General features: G+C 40.3%; 2 protein-coding genes across 2 annotated transcripts in view; one reads left to right on the top strand and one right to left on the bottom strand.

Annotated features, from left to right (window-relative positions):
* The window catches only part of znf608 (zinc finger protein 608), a 67,735-nt gene that overhangs the window by 38,734 nt on the left and 13,017 nt on the right, over positions 1-15,984 (top strand). Inside the window, exon 3 of the mRNA XM_085366864.1 lies at positions 7,528-7,615. Coding sequence (XP_085222990.1) covers positions 7,528-7,615 — 88 coding nt within the window. The remainder of the gene's footprint in view (positions 1-7,527; positions 7,616-15,984) is intronic.
* Positions 11,778-15,726, bottom strand: LOC146621747 (zinc finger BED domain-containing protein 4-like). The gene is made up of 4 exons (XM_085367524.1): positions 15,152-15,726; positions 13,145-14,205; positions 12,683-12,999; positions 11,778-12,474 (listed from the first exon to the last, which is right to left on the bottom strand). The coding sequence occupies exons 2-4, from the start codon at positions 14,080-14,082 to the stop codon at positions 12,119-12,121; spliced, it is 1,611 nt and encodes a 536-aa protein (XP_085223650.1). The 5' UTR covers positions 14,083-14,205; positions 15,152-15,726; the 3' UTR covers positions 11,778-12,118.

Here is a 15,984-nt window from a genome sequence, read left to right as displayed (position 1 = left end):
AGTGAGACCAGGATAATACTCATCATTTTTTCAGCATTCAAGGGATCCTACACAGTTAATTCGCCCCTCAGGATGAGGCTGTCAAAGCAAAGTTTTACTGTAACATCCTGAGGTGTCTATAGGGGGACATTCAGAGGAAATGATCTGAACTGTGGCATCGCAATCTTTGCTTGACAGGTTTGCTCTCCTGCAATGTTCTTCAGATACCAAAAATAAAAATCAAGTAATACGATCATTGTTTGGAAGCACTGGAGGAGACGCAGTGTCCATCACAGGGGCACTGTTTTGATACAAGTTTATTAGCACTGTTATTCTTTAACCTTATCTAAGCTGCTTTTGCTGACTAAGCAATTACACATATAGGACTCTGAACCTTCTTGCCTGCCATCCATTCTAATAACCTCCTGACAAATCTAACTTGATACATAATTCCTCATTCTCTCAAAAATTCCCCTCCAAAATCTCACGAAGCAGTAATTAATCACGTTAATTTACCAGCACTTAAATGAGAAAGTGCACATTTTATTGCTAAATACATGTGATACTGTGGAGTCAACTTCAGTGACTGTGACTGGCTCAGGTTTAAGGATTGCTGTTGACAGTGCTCACACAGCTGCAGAGGAGAAGTCAGGGGATGCTTGCCGAGAGCTTAGAGCAAATCAGCAGAAAAATATGAAGCAGCAGCGACACAAACACAGGCGAGGCAGAGCTGGGTGATTCTGACAGCCTCGACAGACACTTAAACTGCACTCAGTGCAGTGTGGATGTCACATTTGGATGCAGCAGTGCAGCTCGAGCATCTTTTTTCATTTTGTTTCACAGCAAAAGCAGATGCAGGTTCAGACTGCGAGGGAGAAAATGAACAGAGAGTCAATGCAGAGTACGTGTGAATGAGGGAAAGACATTCATTTTTAATTTCTCCATTAAGATGTTGTTATTTTCTGCAGTGCAGAGGATAAAGAGAGGGCGCACAATGCGGAGAACATTTTCTTTTTCCCTGACTCATAACAAACAAACCCTGAAGTCCCTCAGATAGAGATGCTTGAATTCAGGGGCGTTTAGTTCAAGCACTACTCAGCCATTGCTCACTCTCTTTTAAAAAGTGGTTGCTTGTTTGTGCGAAGCCTCTGTGAAGCAGTAAAATTGAGTCAGGGCGTTTATTTCAATAAGTGTTAGAAACAGACTTTGAGGGATCCTGAATGCCACACAGGTTCTCTAATAGCAGCACAAACGCCCACGTTCATGACAGCGAGACACAAACTGACGACCTATTGAGTGTTTTGGCTTCTTCCCAAGAAGAGACTTGCTGACTAAAAATAGAAACGCTGTCACGTTTCAGCCCGAGCGAGGCTTCAGGGGGCACGAGAGTGAAGAGGAAAACCTCCATTGCTGCACTTTGGACTTTGTTTCTACATATTTCATCTACTTCATCCTACATCTTGTACCCTTTTATCCTTGTCCTTGTGCAACTATTATTTAACCATCAGTTTGTTTTACTGTCTGCTTGACTTGTTCTATTACTTTATTGCTGCTCATTTCTTTATTGCAAGCAATGCAGCACTGAAGAAGTAGATTTTTCACATCCACGTGGGCCTGCAATAAGATATCAAGAAATTCATGAAAGATTAAACTAGAAGTGACATTAGCTCTTTTAGATATGGTTTAGATATGTTGATGCAGCAGTATCGTATTGCTTACTCCTCCATTGTTCAAGCACTCATCATCATCATCATCAGGTCTCTTGCAGTGTATGTGTAGACTTGATGTCAGACGTGTTTCCACTGTAGGTGATCCTGATGAGGATTGCAAGATCCACACCAAGGATCTATAAGTCATCAGTGCTAACGTTGGCCCAGCGGGTGCATCGTGGTTGCTTCTGTTCATTGACTTCACGCTAATGACTTCATGCCTTCGTTTGCGCTGTGTACTTGAGAGCTGAATCCATCCAATCAGTCTCTGGAGATTTGTGGAATTTGGCATTTCAAACCGATTCCTCTTCCAATCTGACTCATTGTATCACTGTATGTAGCTGACTGACTGTCTTATAATGTAATGAGTCACTATATTGTGATACAGTCGCATCATCACTGTATCGTGATGAGTATCTGAGATTCTTGCTTCTGCTATTTAAAGTTACAAATGACCAAACCAGCTCATCACGGCTGTTTCTTGACTCCGAGGACCGCTGCCTGCACATTACAGACATATACTGATTTACAGGAAAGCCAGTTTAAAATGTCTGTTTATGTTTTTAGGTCAAACAAAACCCTTTCTTTGTACACAGTATGCGTCAACCTCCCTGTGTTGACCTCATCATCTCAGCTGTCTTATTAGTCAGACCAGCTGTCAGAGACCCTCTGACTTTTTATTTTGAAATTTGGCTTGAACGCCACATTCTTGTCTTTGCGCACGGCTCGCTTTAATCAGTGCTCCTCAGCTGCACACCAGGGGCCAGATGTATAAATGATGCATACACACAAAAATCATGCAAATGCCATTTATATAACGCATAAACCGGTATTTATAAAAGAATGATGAGCAGCGAGGATGCACCCTGCAGGTAAAATAAGACAAAACCTGATAGAAAAATAATGTCTTGTGGTATTGTTTTACAGCTTACACAGATATCTTTAAAAATTTCATCCCAAAAGGTTCATTTATGAGCTTAATTTTTGTATGATGAATGTCTCAGTCAAGTTCAGTCAATTTTATTTATGCGGCATTTAAAAAAGAAATGAAACGTGAACTCAAAGTGCCTTTCAGTTGTTTCAGTAAAATCATAGCAAAAGTCTCTGAGCCGTTTTTCCATTTAGAGAGGGCGTCACATCCAGCTTGTAGCTGCTTTATTTACCACAGACTGTATTAAAGAAGATAAAAATAGCCTCTGTGATATTGCACATTTGAAAAGTCCCTTTGGCACTGCTATTTTGGTGTTTTGAAGCCAGATGTGACAAACTAGAGGTGGATCTGACTGAGAAAACAAGGAACACTTCACGCTAATGCAACAGCTACCTGTCAGTCATGTGGTACAGCACACCCTGCTTTATTCTCCATTTTGACTATAATGGGGTCCCTAATTTATAAATAAACATCGTGCTGTGTTAAATAAAACTTATTTAACTAAAACTAGTGACTGAGGACATAAACTTATTCATTAATCATAGTCTTAGTCATTAATCAGGGAAAGCCAAAGGGTCATTTTCCTATAGCCTTTATGCCACCAGGCTAATATCTGCATCCACAGGAAACGCCCCCTGTTGGCCACTCAAAAAAGTGCAGGTGTAAGACTAGTGTTTTTACGTAATGTTCCTTGTTGACGGCTGTGATTTGAAAACTGTGAAGCTTACACACATCTTGTTGGCGTCTTTGAGATGGTGTCAATTAGTTTGTTCAGTAAGTTCAGTAAATTTAAATATAATTAAGCCAGAAGTCAGTTATGTGAAAATACCTCCTGCTGCCAGTAATGGATTGGTCCTGCTGTGCGTTTTGTATTGTGAATGTAAAATTGCCAGTTGTCCAGCCAGTGACAGTTTAGTCAGGTGGGAGCATATCAAACACTGGACCAGTTCTTTACATTTTAGTCATTTTTTTCTTTAATTTGAGTCTCATCTGCTGAGCCTATTTCAGAATATGCTTCATTAATGTATTATTGAGCATGATTCTGATGTTACATTTTGATAATTATGATAAAATAACTGTGTTCTGCTGTTGAAGAGAGTCGTCAGTGTTGCAAATTGGTTAAATTGCATGTCTTCTTGGCCCTTTTTCTCACTAACACGACTAATGAGTGGTGATGTGCCCTCAAACCATGTTGTTTTGGGCTGTTTGTGTACATTTGTGATGAGAATTTAAATGAGGCTTATACATGTTGTCCTGCAGTTCTACAAATATTGACTTTTATGCAGCGGAGCCATGTGTATATGTAGCTTTATAACTCTGATGATTTAAAAATCTGCTTTACTGGTGAGAGCTTTATGCAGCTGCACCCCTGGGCCTTACACAGCTTCCAAAAACCCACACCTGGCCTCTAAATGAACTTTTAGTGACTGAACAGAATCAAGAGAGGATTTTATTTACAGCTATATCCAAACCTTTATAGTCTCAGAAGATACAGAGGCATACCGAGGAATGCACTCAGCAAGCAGTTTCTCACATATTTGCAGTGGTTTGTTTCCAGTCCTCGGGGAGACTTGAAACTCGTCACTGACATAAAAAAATCATCGGGATAGTGTTTACATATCAGAAGCAGTGGGATTATTTTCGTCTATAACTTCAGTTTTTATTTTTCTGTTTTTTTAACCAGAGGAATTGGCCCCTGCTGACCACTGTTTTTCCATCTTTTAACTCTTATTGCTAAACCAGCTCTTATATACACCTTATTTCAGTGGGCTTGAGTCCAAGTGACTGTGGAGAAACGTCGGTATCGTCATTTGTAACAGCTGATAAATGAAAAATCCATCCATCCATCATCCAGCTCATGGTTGTGTGAGGGTCGTGGAGTCTATCCCAGCTGTCACAGATAGCTATGTTGACTCCCCAAAGGACTTTTCTGAGTCTCTGTGAAATCTGCATGTAACATGCATCTTACGCATCACTCCAGTGCTCAGCTTAGCTGCCCAGCTTGTAGAACACACAGTCCACTTCCATGCCGAGTTGAACCCGAGAAGTGGGAGCGAGCTTTGCACAGTTTTTCTGGTAGTTGACCTTTTGTCTGCTCATATTTCCTGCATACATTACACATTGCCTGTACAGCAATGTAGCCAATTTGGGCAGGCATGTGGATGTTTGTATTTTGCTGACTGATGTCCATACTCAGTTGCTCGCATACAGCATTCTCCAGTCCGTCTCACCCCTGGGAGTTGGTGCTCACAGACCCAGGTCAGTCCCATTGCTTCACAGAGAGTCCAGAGTTATGTCACAGCTATGTCTGTCAACCTGGCCTACCTTCAGTAGAGCAGTTGCAGAAAGGGAGGACGCTCTCGGCAAAACAAGAAAAGGAAGAACCATTGGAGACTTTCAGCGACACAGTGGTAGCAGGGATGTTTGATCGTTTCCACAAGGCTCTGCTGGCCACTAGAAGGTTCCTCACTTTTATGTGTAAATAAAAATAAAAAGTAAAAAAAGGAGAAGAGAAACACCCTTCAGCCATTTTAGATGTGTTAACATTGCATAGTTTGTCCACCAGAGGGCACTCTGTAACGTCCTTCAGGTTTTAGATCTCACCTTGGGTCTACACACCTGAATCAAATGATTAGTTCATTACCAGGCCTCTGGAGAACTTCAAGACATGATGAGGAGGTAATTTAGCCATTCAAATCAGCTGTGATGGATCAAGGACACATGTAAAACCTGCAGGACACCGGCCCTCGAGGCCTGGGTTTGGACACCAATGCATTAAAGTTTTAGGGAAATCTGTTTCATGTGTCTGAAAGAAACAAAAAAAAGAATCAGTCTTAAAAACCCCTGTATTGGTCATGCTCTTATGTCTTTTTTCCATTGCTCACTGTGAAATCAGCTGCATCTGAGCCAAATCTGAGCGTTTGCTCTCCTAAGAAGTCATTTAGAGACTCTGAGACCATGTCTAGAGAGCTTTCTCTCACAGGACTTCTGCTGATTGGAGTCTGAGTGCTCCTTGATGTATTGATCTTCCGTTGATGTGCTCACTTTTATTGCTTTGAATCCAACTGCACAGTGTGAACACAAGAAGATAGAAAGAAGATAAACGTGTTCATAGTCATCTGAATGTCAAGATGAGAAGACCGGTTTTTATGACTGCCTTATACTGCATGATCGAGATGATGGAGGCACACTACAGCTTTAGCAAAACAGCGAGCTTTTCATTGCAGCGTTGGATGTCTGCAACACTAAAAATGCTTGAAAAGTAATTTGGTGTAGTAGTCAGTCGAACAACCTCTGATAAAACCACTGAATTTGTCATTTGAAAGCTGCTTAAATTGGAGGATACAACCTGAGGAAATCTGACTTTTATTACCAACGAGTTAATGTGGTCGATAACACTAATCTGTTTCATTTTACACGTCAGACCTTCTCGTGTTTTTAAACGTTCCTGCATTCCTAAACATTCCTTTTCCAGTTTGGCATGAAAATGAGACAGGACCTGGCTGAACAAAGTAGAAAATACATTTGATCAAAGCCTTGTTGGAGTATTTAAAGTGGAAATTATGAGGGTTAAGTTCTTGACTAATGAAATCCGTCCAGTTCATTAAGTGGAGATTTTAACTGGAGATTTTAGGGCCTCCGCCTGATCACATCCACCTTCTTGGCTGCGTTTCCTGCCTCTCATTTATCTGTGAGAGTGTTCTGTGAAGGTGGCGGCTATCAGACATAATTGAAGAGTGGGGAGTCGTGTGTTGCAGTCAAGCCTCGTTTTAAAGCTGTAATGCGTCCAAAATTTGATTTGCCTGGCGTTGCCGCTGGCGCATCACAAAACGGAGGTTAATGGTTTTCAAATGTCAGTCTGGGAGCGAGAGAGAAGAGAGAGGCATTTATTTCAGATGGCTAAAGCGTCTTCAGATTAGAGTTTAAACCTTGAAGACTAAATATTTCTTCCATACAAAAACCTGACAGGAATGTAAGACTGTATTTTTCCTCCGAGGATGTTCCTGAGTAATATCAGACCGAGTGATTTCACAGGCTGTAGCAAAACAACGTGAAGCACTTTGAAAACAATTCTTAAAAGCCTGAACTCCGTCCTTCAGGTTGCCACGGCTTTTTATTTCCACACTATTAACTGCTGCTGTTCTCAGATGTCTGCTCATCGCAGCGATTTTTCTCTCCTCTAAAATGCGGTCTGCTCCATTTTATTGTTTCATCATTCATTACACGTTCGTCTTTAGATAAAAGCCAGAACAGAAAAATGAGAATTTCCGTGGCTCCACAGAGGGCCTGGAAAAGGGTGAAAAAAGGTGAACGCTTCTTTCAGACACAGTTGATATGCTGTAAAATCACTTCAGCAGATCTTTCAACACACCTGTGTCACTGTTTGATATGTCAAATATCTGTATAAAAATCACTTTTGAGATCTTATTTCCTCTAAATGTGTGCATGTGAGTGTGTATATTTCAGAACAGCGTTGTAGCTGAACACCCTTGTAAATTAAAGCCTTCGTTCCAGTCACATCTGGGCTTGATCTGGACTCGTTTTGGCAAGTACAACTTAGTTACAGCACTTGTTGTGTGGGCCAACAGTAATGAGGCGAGCATAACGTAGTAATATGGGTTGTGACAATCGTGGTGTGTCACAACAGACCGAACATCTGGCACGTGTAAAGTGTAACTGTGGCTGAGTCGAGGCAACAAGTCTCTCCCTGAGCCAGTGCAGTCAATCAAAGCCAAATGTGGTCCAAAGAAAACTGCAGATGTGAGACACTTTTGGGCCAAACAATTATTTTTATCTAGGATGCTGAGTGGGGGGGGTTTGTGTTCTGAACTCTATGCCAAACTCTGATATATAGGCTTGTCAGTGAATCCAATGCTGACTGCCGTCCCTTTCCTCTGCGGCTGACAGGTGTGCTGGTGGTGAATGTGACGTGGAGGAAGAGAACCTACGTGGGAACTCTGTTAGACTGCACCAAACACGACTGGGCTCCTCCAAGGTAACATTTACTATTTACTTTCTTTTCTTGCCTCTATCCAGCACTGTAGACAGGGTTTTGGGGTCCAGGCCCAGCCGAAAAGGTCACTGTGCTCCTTCAGCAAAATTCTGCTGATCTACGTTATGGGGTGACTGTTGCTCAGGAGGTAGAGCAGGCTGGAAGGTTGGTGGTTTAATGCCTGGCTGCTCCACTCTGCATGCCAAAGCGCTTCTGGGCAAGATACTGAACACCAAGTTGCTCTCTGGAGTGCGAATGTGTGTGAATGTTAGATAGAACGCACATAAGTGTGGAAAAAAAGTGCTTGGGTGAATTAGGCCTGTTGCATAAAGTGCATTGAGTGCTCAATTACAGTAGAAAAGCAGTTGCTGCAGCTCAAGTTATTCAGTTAACAGCTTAGTGTTTTTGCAGCGACAGCGCTAACCAGCATGACTGAGGAGGACGCTGACTTTGGAGCAGATGGTCCTAGGCAAGAGATTTTGAGATGCACCCCTCTCATTGCTTCGGAGCTAAGAAGAGATTCGTCAGCTTGTGAGGCTAGCTCTGAAGCATCATATCACTTAACAATTGCAAAACAAATGGAAACATGTTGAGAATATTCTGCACTCACAGACACTAACTGTGTCTGTGAGAAAATGTATCTCCTGCTTTCTACACTTTGCAGTCTAAGAGAGATATTTTGCACTTTGTGTCTGTGGATACATTTCTGTATGAGCATACTGTGTGCGTTTGTTTGTGATATGCTTTCAAGTAGCTTATTTATCCATAACAACAGTAATGATAGTAGTCATGTGTATCTATTTGCTGTGTGTGGGAGTGTTTTAATGAAATAGCAAAGTGAGTTGATGTCCCCCTGTCAAAGTTCATATGCTCTGGTGCCGAGTCTTCCTCTAATATGTAAGACAAACTTTACTCACACTGAAACACACAAGACTAGTGGAGCTCAGACAAATCAAGTGGGAGGTTTGGTTGGAGCTGCTGACCGCTATAAATCATGTCAGGCCATTCTCCTTTCCAGGACTTATATCACATTAAATTTTATACTTCAGTTTGGTACTGGTCCCACGCCACAGTGCATTGTGTGGGTTGTTTGCAATGGCAATGAATTGATTTTTCCAGAGAAAAGTTTCAGTAGTCTAGGCCAAAAAAAGACAGACAGACAAAGAAAAAACTAATCAATGAAAAATGTGTTGGACCTTCTTTACTTTAAGTTTCTAAAAGATGGTTCCTTACTCAAGGATGGCATCTGTGGTGAAATAATTTTCATTAACATTTCAAAACTAGAAGTCAGGTCTTTAGGTGGAAGCTCATTTTGATCTGTCTTTCACTTTCATTTAGACAAAAAAGAAAGGTATTATTAAAGATTAAATAGTAGAGATGGACCGATCCGATATTACGTATCGGTATCGGTCCGATACTGACCTAAATTACTGGATCGGATATCGGAGAAAAATAAAAAATGTAATCCGATCCATTAAATATCACGAAAGCACCTCACAAAACTTGCAACACGCCGTAACTCACCTCAGGTTAGCACGTCGGAGCAGTATGCATCACGTGATAGAGCGGCTGTGGCATGCGGGACCTGTCAGTGGTCTGGATAGCATTTGGAGCTTCGCTAGCAACCCGGCATTTCATCTCCGACAAAGTTATCCCGAGAGAAGTAAAGCAAGTGTGTAAGTCCATCTCTGAATGTTTGTAAAGCATTCCTGCGTTAAGCTTAACAAGCGACTGCCTCTTCTTGCTGCTACTTCAATCATGAAACTGCTTAACGATCAGCTGATCGGCTTTTCTGTCGGGAGTCCGTCTGTCTTGTTTGTTTTTGGCCCACTTTGCACCAGAAAGAGGAAACCAGCGGCTGAACAACAGCAGCACGTTTAAGCTTGATAAGCTGTTGTTAGAATGTATTTAATATTACTTTCTACTCGAGGATCTTTTTCTACGTAGCTGACGGCTGGTAACTGTGCAGGGGCGGATCTAGCAAAGTTTAGCCAGGGGGGGGGGGGGGGGGCGATAGGGCATTAACAGGGAAAAGGGGGCACAAAGACATACTTTTCTTTCTTATTCTCATTTAAAATGTCTAGCTTTTAATAAATAATTATCTGACAGCCAAAGTTTTAATTTGATGCAAAATGAATAGAAGTCCATTACTGTATATAGTAACTATTAAGTCTAATATATATACCCTAGTAAGCTATAGTACTTTTTCCTTTGGGAAGGTACCATCTGTGCAGTCTGCAATTTTGTTGAAGAAAGATGTTGAATCTATTTAATATTTCTTGAAAAATAATTGATTTCTGTGCATTTTTTTCACACTGCATCAAATTAAGGTTGATTACGTTGATTAAGCATCATGAGGTGGAGCGTGAGGGGTGGTTCCCTATTTTTTATTTATTTATTTTTGTTGTTGCTGGGAGTTGGAACCCTATTAGTTAGGTTGCTTAATATTTATGCTAAGTACTCTTTAAAATACCAGAATAGGGAGGATGGTGTAGGTTTGAGTTTATTAGATTGATCAGTATTGCTGTACTATGAAATATTTTTTTTTGCATACAGGTATAACAGAATAGCTTTAGTGTAGTTGTTGTTTTAAACTTGAGTATGAACTTATACAAAATGCAGCAAGATATTTAAAAAACAGTTTTGTTGATTAAAAAACACCATATCGGATTCATATCGGTATCGGCAGATATCCAAATTTATGATATCGGTATCGGTATCGGACATAAAAAAGTGGTATCGTGCCATCTCTATTAAATAGAGAGCCTTGCCTGCTAATGTGGTGCTTAATACAGTCACCAGGAGGTTTTTGCAGCAGTTTTTTTTCTCTGCGCTGAAGGTTATAGCAGTCGTTTAGTATGAATTTCGGTTTTCAAAACATCAATTTGGTTTGCTAAGCTGGGTTGTGAGCTTCGCAGTGTGTTTCTCTTATAAGCTCTCAGACATTTACTGTTGAAATCAGGCCCCAAGCAATTCATATTCCCACTGTAAACACACTTAAGGGCATACTGCTGCCTGGTTTATTTCCCTGTTTGATCCACCGCGTTTTGTTTCATCATTTTATTGTTATTGGCTTTTATTTGCTGCTGATTGTTTATTTGATTAACTGGAAAGAGCACCTATTTCTTCAAAGTGCTTTAATGTTGCTAAAATGATAAAAGGGCTCAATTGGCTTTGGGGCTGTCAGCTGTTGTGATGAGCTTTAACAAAAACGCTATTTCCCTGTTTGATCCACCGCGTTTTGTTTCATCATTTTATTGTTATTGGCTTTTATTTGCTGCTGATTGTTTATTTGATTAACTGGAAAGAGCACCTATTTCTTCAAAGTGCTTTAATGTTGCTAAAATGATAAAAGGGCTCAATTGGCTTTGGGGCTGTCAGCTGTTGTGATGAGCTTTAACAAAAACGCTCTCCACTCTACATCTCAACTGTTTCATAAACGATGAGTGGTTTTTGTAATTGTTGAGTGGAAAATGTGACAGTCCCTCCTCGCTCCGATGAAACCTCTCAATTATCAACCCTGTATGTAAACGATTGTTGTCATGGCAATTACTGCTTAATCTCAGAAAACGGGCACCAAATTCATTCGGGTTCTCATCAGTGTGGACGTCTGTCAATGGTGACCAAATCTGGGTTTTGTTATATAATTCAATGGAATAAAACCCTTCCTCTTCTATGATTGATTCATCCATTTTTGAGTGAAAACGCAGCTGAAAGATTTAACTAAAATTGGATGAAATATCAAAAATAAGTTTCAGATTATTAAAAAGTTGAGTGGTCGGAAAGCATCATCACTCAGTTGATTAAAAAACACGTTTTAAATAGAAGAGATATCCTTGAAATGTCAAAGGAAAATACATAAAATTTCAGTTGCATGTTCCGGCTGCTTCTGTGACATTCAGGGACGCACTGATGGAGAAAAAAGCAATTACAAACATCACAGAAAATGTGAGATATCATCGTTTTAAAATCACAGAGGGAGACGAGAAAGTCTAGTCTCAACGTGCTCTGCAGTCCGTTCCATTAATAAGGTGATTAATACCCAAAACTCTTTTTCCAAGGTCAGAATTTATCAGAGGTGGAAAGAGTACTCAAAATTTGTACTCAAGTGCAAGTACTGTTACACTGGTTAAATTGTACTCAATTACAAGTAAAAGTACTGGTGTTAAAAAAATACTTGAGTAAAAGTACAAAGTACTGTTCTCAAAAACTACTCAGAGTATTAATTACTTTTTAACAGACTGATGTTTTATTCTGTTGTCAATAGCAGGCATTCAACTCGATTCACCAGTATAAATATTTATGTTCAAAGCACATTTTTCAGATGAACAAGGTATAGAAAGGTAACTTGTTTTGTAAATAAATGTAGATATAAAAGGAGGAATTTTGTTTGTTAAAACAATGACAAAAATGTTTCTGAACATGCGTAGAACCATTTAAACTTTTCCCCATACACTGAACAACAGGCAGGTAAGTGTCTTAAAGTCTTAGCATTTCTTTCACACTTTACTTTCTGAACCTTTTGTTCAGTTTCAGCAAGAGCTGGTTTTCTAAATTAACAGAGGCAATCCGACTTCGTTTGGCAGTGAAGAGTAGACCAGCACAGCTAAAAAGTCGTTCACACGCAGCAGAAGCAGGCAGAGCTGTGTTCAGTTTAAGAGAGAGGTTTTTGATGGCTGAGAAGGAGTGCAGCAGCTCCATGGTGTCTGTGGCACAAGCAAGATAACCATCAAGCTCAACTGCACTTTGCAGCCTTCTGGAGATTGGTCTGGAGAAGAATTCATCTTCATCAGATGACTCTCTTTGCTGATCCTCACTCTCATGCTCTGTCGTTTCAAGATGTTGTTTGATGTATGTCAAGGCTGTAATTGCAAGTAGATAACACAATTTTGTTATTTAAATTTCAGTGATTATTCCTGAACACAAATTTAAAATCGGCAAATTCTCAAAAAGGATTGTTTAGTATTCAGGACAGACCATCAATAACTTACAATGTATTAGGTGAAATACTCACTTAAGCATGTGTTCAAATGTAAAAATACACAAAAATGGGATCACATGAATCCTTACCAGCCTCTGTTACATCTGCTCTGTCAGTCCAGGAAGTCTTGAACTTGGGTAAGAGGACTGCAGCTGCAGCCAACTCTGGATCCTCCATCATCGCTCCAAAACGCTTTTGAAGGCCATTTTGCAGGGCTCTGATGAGTGGCACGCATGTCTTGCTTGATGTCTCCAGCCTGCTAAGTTTGGACAGTAGTTGTTGGATTACTGGCAGGAGCCATCCCATAAAGGAAGTGGACTCAGACTGAAGGATGTTTGAAGCTTTCACCAGTGGCTTCATGGTGGTACAGTACTCCCTAAGGAATGCAACTTCTGCAGGACTCAACCTGTAAGACACAACAACAAAACCCACCATGACTATAACAGGGATCTTCTGATTTAATATTAAGAGTCTGCTCACGTTTTTAACCATCCATTAAGGAAAATTCACAAAATTTGAAACCATATTGGTAGGTGTCCAATTTTACTCACATTTTCACCTTGAACTCCTCACAAATGCTCCTGATGGCATCTTCCCCCTTCTCATCAATGATGCGTATTATCCTTTCAATGGCAAGGTAGGTTGAATTCCATCGTGTTGCATTGGGACGAATGATCTGTAGCTCACACTTGTCCTCTACCACTTCATTAGCCAAATGAGATCGGCCAGTTTTGTTCCAAATGGCCTGGCATTTTGCAAAGGTTGCACGGGAGAGCCTCTTGTAGGTTTCATTCATGCTCTCTGCTAGGGCAGCATCAGTTGTTGCCACAAGGTTTAGCAGGTGACATGCACATCGCTGATGAGGCGGAAGTTGATACTCCAAACCAGAGTCTTCATCAAGAATTGCACTTGCCTCATGGTAGTCCCTATGGTCAGTCAGGTCAATAGTTTCTGGGTCTGCTTCATCTTCAGCTTCATCTGCATCATTTTGTGCCCCAAACATGTGGAAGGCCTTGACAAAGTTGGATCCACTATCAGTTGTGGTTCTTACAACTTTGCCTCTAATCTTGTATTGGCAATGGATATCATCAAGCGCACCAGCAAGCATGTCAAATGTGTGAGACCCTCTCAATCTTTTGCATGCTAGTGCTGCAGATCTTCTTTCCAGGGACGCTTCCTCTATCCAATGGCATGTGACTCCAAGGTAACTTTTCTGATGAGCTGACCAACAATCAGTAGTGGTAGCAACAAATTTGACTTTATCCAATGCTGCAACCAAAGTCATCTTCATGTGATCAGCAGCTTCACAGATTCTGGCACGGACAGTGGGTCTGGAGATGACTTTGGCTTGAGGTTGTAATGTGGTAACCAATTCTTTGAAAGATGGCTGTTCTACCACTGCAAATGGCTGTAGACCCTCACATATGAAATTGATGACAAGCTTGTCAACAGTTGCTTGTGGAACATGTTTGTTTGCAGCTCTCAACATCAGGTCTGGTAACTTGGCTTGTGTATTTGCTGAGAGCTTGTTTGGTGTGGCTGTGGTCTTTCGCTGTCGAGATGTTGATGCCACAGTGATATTGTACTGCTCAGTCTTCGATGGATGTTTCCTCTGTAGAGATAAATATTATCATACGTCAGGTTCATACATTACTTCATAACATCACTGTGATTAACACTAAAAGAAAACACATTTTTAAAACATTATTCAACTAGACTTGAGCTAATCTTTGATTGTTGAGCATAGTATAAAAGAGTGGTGAATTGGTCAAATTTTGCAGATATATTGCTGTATTTATTCACAAGTGTAAACCAATTTTGAACGATCATTGCAAAAAACATGAATTTCTGTATACATTCTAAGTTCTGTAATATGTATACTATCTGTAAAAAGAGTATCGACCAATGTATCAGTATCTAAATTTTTAACTCCTTTTTATCAGTATCACCCTAAAGTTTTCAGTATTAGTCAGGTCCTAAAAATACTAAGAGAGCAAAATATGTGTATCTAGCAAATCTAATTTAAGAAAAGGGATCACATACACAAAAATGCTGCCCATACAGCTAACAAATAAAACCAATCCACATTATGTTCTTTAAAAAAAGATATCATATTGGGAAACATATAACCCTACTGATTAAGAGCCATGTCACTATGATAGACCTATATCAGGCCAATGATACTGATCAACTGATCCATCAATCGGGCTCTGGTACATGTCAGCTGAGAGCTGGAAGATTAATTTGAGATGCAGCTCAGCACTGTGTTCAAGTTTGTTTGTTTTTTTAAATAGGCCAGCTGATTGTAGGCCTGTGAGTTTTAAATGACTACAAGTTTAATTTATTGTAATGACGGTGGTTATCCAAATAATAAGCTAAAACATTCCTACGAATTGTAGCTCAATTATGCATGCACACACGCACATTAGCTAGCTCCGTCTTATTTTAATATCAGGCTAACCAATGGCGGTGACAATATCTTAGCCAAACTAGTAACCTTAACACACATGAAAAATAAGAACGCAATATCATACACGTATAGTTGTAAAACCTCTTACCTCAATGTGTTTTTTTTTAGATTAGATGCTGAAGTCTTGTAAGCTGAAATGACTGTAGAGGTCAAACAAAGTTTGCACTGCATCTGGACGCTGTCTCCTTTTCTTCCTCTGTACACGAAAAATTCCTCCAGGTATGGCCACGGGCACGCGTCCTCCGTCTTTTCTACGTCGTTTTCATGGTTGACAGTGTTGTCCTCTGTCTCCATTTTGGCTTCTTTGTCTCCAAATCTTTCGTCTATAAAGTAGTTTATACTCCACCATTTAGCACCTCCAGACACCTGTGCCTGCTGCTGCAGCGGAGTTTATTCTTTGCTTACGTCTTAAATTGGCGCGGTTGCGATTGCACGGCCTTATTGGCTGCAAAAATGCAGACGAAAGGTTTGAATATTAATTCAAATTGTGGGCGTACTCAGTAGTGACTTTTGATTTTATAAGTAGCGAAGTAGATTACATGGTGTAAGTTGTACTCAAGTATGAGTAAAATTACACACTTGAAAAATTACTCGTAAAAGTACAAGTACCCAAAAAATGTACTTAATTACAGTAACGTGAGTATTTGTAATTCGTTACTTCCACCCCTGGAATTTATTCACTGGGTATTTAACACAAATCAGTCCTGTGATAACGTGTCATAATTAATGCATTAGAAGGCCAGCTCCGATGCAAGGTTCAGAGTCCGGCGTCTAAAGCCATGCTTTACACTGCGGATAAACATAAAGTGAGGCATTTTTCTCATCACAGCAGACAGGTTTTTGATATGAATAACAATATCCGAGTGTGGAAAAGCATCTCCAGTGTTAAGATGCTAGGCACCGAGGTAAACAGCATCAAAA

This window comes from Diplotaxodon limnothrissa, linkage group LG12 (genome assembly GCF_057381915.1).
Source record: "Diplotaxodon limnothrissa isolate DT_005_m linkage group LG12, D_limnothrissa_male_GT1.1, whole genome shotgun sequence".
In the NCBI taxonomy this organism is placed as follows: Eukaryota; Metazoa; Chordata; class Actinopteri; order Cichliformes; family Cichlidae; genus Diplotaxodon; species Diplotaxodon limnothrissa.
Note: the sequence above shows the minus strand (reverse complement) of the source record. Positions and strands in the feature narration are given on the sequence as shown.